The following is a 9216-nucleotide window of genomic DNA, read 5'->3' as shown; positions in this document are numbered from 1 at the left end:
ATACGGTACATAGAGTTTGTCTCCCTGATGCATCCTATGAGTTCCGCCCAGGCGATGAGATGTTTGTGACCGGATTTGGAGCACTGCAAAATGATGGTGAGAATCTGAAGAGAAACTCAAATATAGTAATCTAATTTAGCATTCTAAGGCGTTTAAAGAATGAAGTGTCTTTATGCCCAAGCATGTTAGTTGTTTGGACCTGGGCCAGGTCAGGCTCCGCTTGTAAATCTAGAAGATACATAAATTCCTTCATACCTTAGGTTACTATCAAGTGCATCGCTACTACCATAGTAATGGTGCTTGGAAAGGTATCTGAAAGAGTAAACATGTCTGAACTTTTTGCTAGGGAATTAAGGACATAAGAGATGAGGGATCATTAATATATTAAATGGTGAAGATCAAAGAATCATAAAACCACCATGCCCTCCTATTAAAATTACCTGCTAAGCTTAACAATGGAATATAAATTACTTACACCACTTGAGGTTTTTTTTTCCTGGGCACCTAACTTCTTATTTAAAGTGCTTAGAAAAACATGATCGCCCCAAATATTACTGTATCTGAAAAATATATAACCTAAGATTCTATATTATCATCTTATCCGATAGTTATGAAAGACTTTCTTCAGGTCTATAAAACATATGTATATCAATAAATATAAAGACTATTTTTTTGCTTTAGGTAGCAGTCAAAATTATCTTCGGCAAGTGCAGGTGGATCTCATAGACACTAAAACCTGCAATAAACCTCAAGCTTACAATAATACCATAACTCCTAGGATGTTATGTGCTGGCTCCTTGGAAGGAAAAAGAGATGCATGCCAGGTAAGTGGTTTGACCTATAACTTTTTGGCCAAAAAAGTTATGCTGCATAGATTTTTGCTCACCACATATTTTGAAAAAAATTATAGATTTACAGAAAGTTGTAGAGATAGTACAGAGAGCTACTATGTACACCTCACTCAATGTCCCTACTGGTGACATCTCACATAACTATAGTACAACATAAAAGCTAGGAAATTGACATTGGTACAGTGTGTGCTTCTAGTTCTATGGCCTTTCATCACATGTGTCGATTTGTGTAACCACCACTGCAGGTGAGAACTATTCCAACACCACAAAGATCTCCTATAACACCCACTTTCCTCCCTCATCACTTTCTCATCACTCATACCTGTCAGTCACCAATCTGTTTTCCATATCAATAATTTTGAGAGTAAGTTTGAGAGTGCTATATAAATAGAATTACAAAGTAACTTTATAAAAATTCCTATTAGACACTGGGGGGTAGGGGAGGCCAGGGGATTGTCAAAGGCGGGAAAAAAAAAGGAGATATATGTAATACTCTTTGTAATACTTTAAGCAATAAAAAAAAATTCCCATTAGTGTTTTTGACTAGATTATCTCTTTATGGAAAATACACTTTGTAGTTCCTCTAAGTTATACACACATAACTTATCATAGTCTACTTGTGTTCGGATTTTACTAGTTTGAGTGGAGTATACAACAGAAAACTTACCTCCTTTCAAATCTCTTTACTCTTCTCCATTTATAATATTAAATATTAATAAAAATAAAATATTACATATTTCCTCTATATGTATAGGGAACCACATCTTACAATATTTTTGCTTCAAGTGCCAAACATAGAAAACTCAGGAAAAGGAAAGTGTATTTACCCATAGTTTCATTCTTTCTTTCTTCCTGGTTTTCTAAGATTCTTTTTTATCATTTCTTTTCTGCTTCAGAAACTTTTTTGACCATTCTTTTAGTGTAGTTCTGCTGGTGACAAATTTCTTTAGATGTTCTTTGTCTGGCAAAATACTTGTTTCCTATTAATTTCTGAAGCATAATTTTACCAGATATAGAATTTGGGATGTATAGTTTTTTCCACCAGCACTTAAATTATGGCCTCCTGATTCCTAATGAGGAAACTGCTATTATTATAATTATTTTTTCCTTGTAGATAGGTTGTCATTTCTCTCTTGCTGTGTTCAAAAATTTTCCTTTGTATTTAGTTTTCAGAAGTTTAATTATGTGCCTTGGAATGGATTTCTTTGGGTTAGCCCACTTGGGGTTTGCTCAGCTTTTTAATCTGCAGGTGTCTGCCCTTTGACAAATTTGGAAAAATTTCAGCCATTATTTCTTTGTATACTTTTTAGCCCCACTCTCTTCTTTTTTCTCTCCATCAGGGTCTCTAATGGCAGAGACATTAGTTCTGTTGTTATAGTAACAGAGGTCTCTGAGCTTCTGTTGTTCATTTTTTCTTTTTCACTCTCTCTATTGTCCAGGTTGGGTAATTTCTATCATACTATCTTCAAATTCACTGCTTTTTTATTTTGTCATCTTTATTGAGTTTTTAAAATTTTTATTTTGATGGTTGTATTTTTCAGTTCTAAAATTTCCATTTGATTCTTTTTTTATATCTGCTATTTCTTTGCGGAAACTTATTATCTTTTTATTTGTTTCAAGCATGGTCATAATTTCCCATGGAGACATTTTTTCAATGGCTGCTTTAAAATCTTTGTCAGATAATTCCAAACCTCAGTGTCAGTATTTGTTGGTTGCTTTCTCTCTTTCGAGATTTTCTTGGTTCTTGGTATGATAATACATTTTCAATGTACCCTTGACATTTTGAGTATTGCCATGAGACTCTCTAGATCTTATTTAAATCTTCTACTTTAACAGGCCTCCTCTGACATGACACTGGAGAGGGGAGAGAGGTGCTGCCTCATTCTCCACTCATCCTCTCTTGACACCGAATGATGTTCCAACTGACTGAACTATTTTGGCCAGGACTCAGATTTATTAATATTTGCTTTATTTGTAGTGTCCACAGTTTTATGTTTTTTTCTTAGAGGTATTTACTTTGTATAAAAGGAATAAGTATATTCCATCTTGGTCCATTGCATAGACATCTTTTTGAACTCTGATTTTGCTTTTCAGTACATAGGCTATCACTGTCGACTTTGAACCTTTGCCAGATCTGACAACCATGAACTATATGTCTTCATGCACATTGCTTGATATAGTCTTGGAGGGGATCAATAAGTAATTCCTTGAGTATGTCCCTATATACTCCTATAATTTTTATTTTGGGATTTGATAGATCTTACATTTAATGTGTTCCCTAAGCCTTATTTTGGTCTTTGAAATTCCATGCTATTCTGTATGCTTTCCAGTCTGGATTCACAGAGTGGATATAATTATTTTTTAAGATTTTTTTCAACTTTCCATTTTTTCTCTCTCTCTCACATACATACTGCACCTGTTTCCCCCCCTTCATTGGCATCTCTTCCCTTAATGCACAGTTGACTTCACCATAGCCCTTTCCCAACATTTACCTCTGGGTCAGTCACGTTAGTATTGCTCAGTTGTCACATTAAACCCTTTCACCCAATTGGCCCTTTCTTCACACTTTGGCAAATGCTCAAGATTAAGCTAATTTCATTGTGTTTCTTTTTTTTTTTGCTCTGAGGCTCTGTTTGTTCATAAAGGAATGTAGATTGGTTCCAATACAACATTCTACAAAAATTTCAAATTGATTCCGTAAATAAACCTACTCAAATAAAACCAACTTAATAAGATTCACTGGAAATTATACTTAATTCTCATTATTTGCAGATTCTGTACATGTGAATTCATCTACTTGCTAAGATTTGTTTGAAAACCCAAAGTCAATACTCAAGGCAAATTCATGATCATGCACAAATTGGAAAACATTTTTAGTCATCCAGTGAGCATGTTCCCACCTCAGATTGGAAAAGGTGATGATGCCTTCTTGTTTAGTTTTAACAGCATAAATTTATGCTCTTTTTGTGACAAATTTAATGCTACATTTTCCACATTTTTTGTGCTTTTTGTTGGCGATTTTGCTATTTTAAATAGTCCCCAGTGTATAGTTCTGAAGTAAAGTGCAGGAAGGCTGTGATGTGCCTTATGAAGAAAATAAGTATGTTAGATAAACCTCATTCAGGCATGAGTTATAGTGCTGCTGGCTGTGGGTTCAATGTTAACGAATCAATAATATATGTTAAATAAGGTAACTTTAAACAGAAACACACAAAAATATGGTTATGTATTGATCAATTGACAAAAATCTGAACAAAGACTCATGGAAGCCTAACCCTTTATTTCCCCCTAGGAGCAATGATGATTCATAATTCACTAATTCAGTTTATGCAGCAACTTCACAGAACATAACTACCCCGAACAATGAGACTTAGTTGATTTGGCTGTATTTTATTTGACTTTTTGATAGACATACAAACCAGATCGACAATCATTGTATAGATATTATTGTACATCTTCTCTCATCATAATCCCCTTCATCCCATTTGCCTTCAACTTCACTAAAACTATTGAAAACATCTTGTGTTTCCCCATGTGTGATCATCACTTACGGTTTTCATTCAAATACTGCAACCTCTATTAATAGTAATGTTCTTATTAAAAGTTTCAGAGGAACAGCTGTATGCTTCTTTAGTTTTATTTTAAAAATTTTATTACAGAAATTTTAAATATATGCAAAAATACCTCATCCTCAACCCCCTGCTGCAGTACTCAGTTCTGCTTTCTCCTTTTAATTCTTCTTTCTCATCCTTTCTCTAAGCCCGGCTATCCCTTGAGACTCAGGTCTCAGATGAAATTTTTCTCTGTTATCCATGTATTCATTAAAAGAAGGTATCTTTTGTTTAGAAGTCAGTATCACTTTAATGACTTCAAAATCTACATGTCCAGAATTAACCTCATGCCCACATTCAGTCTCACATTTCCACCTACTCCCAAACCATTTTCATTTATATGTTTTAAGTTGTTAATATAAGACTAACATTTGTATTTGTGCCATCACAAACTCAACAGGCATCATGAAATGTTAACTAGATTTTCCATTTTCAAGTTTCTCATTCATATTATTGGGTTTCATTATTCTTGGGGTTTTTACTCTTCTATCTCCCTCACATGGAGTCAATCAAGTCCTAGAATACGTTTCCCCTTTATCATATTTCCATGTTTTTCTCTTTTGCCAACATTCCTTTTGTTAACACTCCAATTTATTCTTTCGTTACTTCATTTCTTGATCACTAAAGTTGCTTCCTGCTTTGGCTTCTTACTTTTAATTTTAGAAGTTTTTGTTATGTGCATTTTGAATAAACTTTCTGTTCCTTTTTCCACTAAATCACTCACTAAAAATAATAGGATTTATGAAAAAAATAGGGTTAGAGACAGATCAGCAGACCCCACAAATGCTATGCAACTTTAAAAAGGTATTTTTTATTGATTTCCAGAGGAAAGGAGAGGGGAGGAAGAGAGAGAGAGACATCAATGATGAGAGAGAATTATTGATTGGCTGCCTCCTGCATACCCCCTAACTCGGCATATGCCTGACTAAGAATTAAACTGCTACCTCCTGATTTGTAGGTCGATGCTCAACTATTGATTGGCTGCCTCCTGCATGCCCCCTAACTCGGCATATGCCCTGACTGCTACCTCCTGATTTATAGGTCGATGCTCAATCATTGAGCAATACTGGCCTAGCAAGCTATGCAACTTTGTAACCTGAGAATTAACCACAATAAATAATTGTACCTTGAAAAATAACTTGGACAGTGTAGGCAGGAAGAATGCTCAGGGCGGCTGGTGGCTGACTTAGGGGATGTTAAAAATGCATAGAAACAATGACTGGAAATACCTGGTTTTCTGGGACTGAGACAATGCACCTGGGAGTGTAGCCCTAAGCAGAGGAGGAAGCCCAACCTGCCAGGAGCTAAGAACTAAGCAGGACTGGTGTGTGCCCGTGTGTGTGTGCCTGTGTGTGTGTGCCTGTGTGTGTGTGTGTGTGTAGGTTGGGAGGTGTAGTCCTAGGCAGAGGGATTTTTTTAAGCATTTTGTTAAAATAGAACCCCAAAGGCTTCCTTTTCACCTGAAGATTATAATTATCCTCCCATTATTCTGGCTTCCCTGGATGAGACAAAGCACATATAAACCATCACTTCCACCACTAGTGTTAGCAGAACAGGTATATCTTTCTCTATTTGATACTTGCTGGACACCACCTTATTTTCCATCTTGTAATGCTGTTGGAGACATTGTAATATATTTTCTTTAACTAATTCATTCTCAGACTTCTTCATTTCTGTCTCTTAAACAGATTTAAACTTTGTTGTCTCTGGCATCTACTATTTCTTCGTGCTAATCAGCTTTGCCTTTATATAGGCTTTGGTGTCAATGATCAAAATGATTTATTTTCAAATAGCACCATGTGGTACATCTTATTTCTATAAATAGATTGTAGGCCCCTTGAGGGCAAGGCCCATGTGTTTCCACTCTTATTTCCTACCTACCACATATTAGGGCATCAGTAAACACTTACTGTTAATTGACTTAAAAATTACAAACACATTGCCTGGCCAGCATGGCTCAGTGGTTGAGCTTCAACCTATGAACCAGGAAGTCACGGTTTGATTCCTACTTGGGGCACAAACCTAGGTTGCAGGCTCCATCCCATTGTGGGGCATGCAGGCAGCAGCTGAGCAATGATTCTCTCCCATAATTGATGTTTCTATCTCTCTCTCCCTCTCCCTTCCTTTCTCTGAAATCAATAAAAATGTATTAAAAAATACAGGTAGAGGAGGGTGGGGGTAAGGAGGAGAGATTGACCAAAGGACTTATATGCAAGCATATAGGCCTAACCAATAGAAACAGACACAGGGGGTGAAGGCATGAATGGGGTGGGGTGGGGGGAGGTAAAGGGGGAAAAGGACACATGTAATATCTTTTTAAAAAAATATTTTTTACTGATTTTTTTTTACAGAGAGGAAGGGAGAGGGATAGAGAGTTAGAAACATTGATGAGAGAGAAACGTCAATCAGCTGCCTTCTGCACACCCCCAACTGGGGATGTGCCCACAACCAAGGTACATGCCCTTGACTGGAATCGAACCTGGGACCTTTCAGATCGCAGGCCGATGCTCTATCAATGGAGCCAAACTGGTTAGGGCACATATGTAATATCTTAATCAATAAAGAAAAAAAAGAAAAAAATTACATACACATTGTTTAAAATTCAGCTATTATAAGTATTAATAGTTTTACATGGACAAAGGAAAATTCACAAGGAAATTAGTATAATGTAGAGGGAAAACATGGGCTTCTGAGTTAGATCACTCTAGATTCACATTCACATCTGCCACACTAGCATGTGACAACAGGCAAATTACTTAACTTCTATGGGTTTCAGTTACCTTGTTGCTAAAATGGACAAAATGAAACACACCCCATGTTTTGTTGCCAGAATTATAAGAGTGAATGAAATAATATATTAATTAAGTTTTTATAGAATGCTGAACACTTAATGAGTGATCAATAAGTAGAGAACCCAGGAATCTGATCAGCCAGTACCTTGTTTTTATGACTGGTATAAGGAACAGCCCTCTGTAGTTCACAAGGTATAAACAGTTGGAATTTATGGTTTTGTATATATATTTGCTATGTTCTGCTTTGTGCTAGCCTCTATGCTGAGCACATTAGACACTCTTTTATATCATCTTCAAAATAATTATCAGAGGTAGGCAGTATTAGGAGCATTTCAAATAAGTAAATTAAAGGTCTTAGCCAACTTGAAAGGGCCAGACTTGAGATTTAAGCCCAGGTATTTGACTCTTATGTCCATGCTCATTATCAGCAATAGACTAATCACCCTTCTTTTGAGAGCTACGTGACACTGGTAAAGACGGAACCAGTATGGAGAATTACTTTGTCAGATGTACCAGGTTGGTTAAGAATTCTGTTCTCCAAAGAGACTGAGCCTTTAATCTCAGTGTGAACCCTGAGGCTAAGCCAATTCTGGTGGTTAAGCTTCTCCTTTATGTGAATTATGATTTAGAGGGAATCACTTGTGCATTTGAACACACTGAAGACTTTTGAAAACCTGCCCTTCCATTAGGCTTAAGTTAGAAGAAAAATAGCAAATTCCTCTGTAATGAGTGAATTATTAATTACTAATCTTTTCCTTCTCCTTTAGGGTGACTCTGGAGGACCACTGGTTAGTGCAGATGCTAGAGATATCTGGTACCTTGCTGGAATAGTGAGCTGGGGAGATGAATGCGGGCAGCCCAATAAGCCTGGTGTTTATACTAGAGTGACTGCCCTCCGGGACTGGATCGCTTCCCAAACTGGTATCTAAAGGAGAAAAACTCAGTAGAATGGAATGCATTTTTGTTTATAGGCCATTTTCAGAGATATGGAATTGCAGAAGAAGCTTTGCAGGTCACCTCGATCTGACCGAAGAATGAAACTGTCTGCTCGATGCATAATTTCCTTCTAGCTCTGCTCCACATGTGAGCATCCTGCTTCTTCCAGATGGATTCTGTCTCAACTTGCATTCATTTATTTTGTAAGTTTTCTGTCCTTGATGCCTTGTTGACATAAAATTTCTCATGCATATCTACAATTTGAAGTGATTCCTTCTTTCATTTCCCCAGTTTGTTTTATCAGTACATTTCCACTTTCAAGGTGCAAGACAAAGAATAAGAGAAAATATAAGAAGGGAAAAACTATATTTTTATGTACAGAAAAAATATATATTTTTGTCTGAACAGAATAAGACAAATGATCATATTCATTATGAAAGGTCAAGCAGAGACAGAATACCAAACCCTTCATGATGGACAACGAATGGGAACTAAGTTAAAGAAATTCACAGAGGTACAAGATTTAGCTTTTTTCCCATTTTTAGTAAAAAAATTACAGAAATAAATGTGGGGAACATTATGTGTTCTTGTGACTTACAATAATTTTGCAAACTCTATATAAAGCAAATAATATTTATTTAACATTGCACTGCTGAGGATGTTAATATCCTATCTAATATAAGACAAAAAGGGTAATTAACCGTACCTCCGCTACGCTTCCCATTGGCTAATCAGGGCAATATGCAAATTAACTGCCAACAAAGATGGCAGTTAACCACCAACAATTTGCATACAGTTAATTTGCATACGTAGGCACAATGATGGGAGGCGAAAGGGGAAGGACAAAAGAAGCTGCCTGCCACTGACAGTGATCAGAAACCCAGGCAGCAGGCAAGAGCCGGGTGGCAGGGCAAAGGTGGAGAACCTGGGCCGCCTTTGCCCTGCGTGAACTATCCAGCCGGGAGAGGGGCGTGGGGCCACTGGGAGCAGGGCAGAAACTTCCCGGGGTTTGCGTCAGGCAGTGGA

General features: G+C 36.8%; 1 protein-coding gene across 1 annotated transcript in view; it reads left to right on the top strand.

Moving 5' to 3' along the window:
- The window catches only part of LOC102752314 (transmembrane protease serine 11E), a 44742-nt gene extending 36298 nt beyond the window's left edge, over window positions 1-8444 (top strand). Inside the window, 3 exon segments of the mRNA XM_015565886.1 lie at window positions 1-96; window positions 682-824; window positions 8022-8444. The exon segment at window positions 1-96 is cut by the window's left edge and continues 25 nt beyond it. Coding sequence (XP_015421372.1) covers window positions 1-96; window positions 682-824; window positions 8022-8183 — 401 coding nt within the window. The 3' untranslated portion in view covers window positions 8184-8444.
- The last annotated feature ends 772 nt before the right edge of the window (window positions 8445-9216 follow it).

Source organism: Myotis davidii, unplaced genomic scaffold (assembly GCF_000327345.1).
Source record: "Myotis davidii unplaced genomic scaffold, ASM32734v1 scaffold31, whole genome shotgun sequence".
NCBI lineage: Eukaryota > Metazoa > Chordata > Mammalia > Chiroptera > Vespertilionidae > Myotis > Myotis davidii.
Note: the sequence above shows the minus strand (reverse complement) of the source record. Positions and strands in the feature narration are given on the sequence as shown.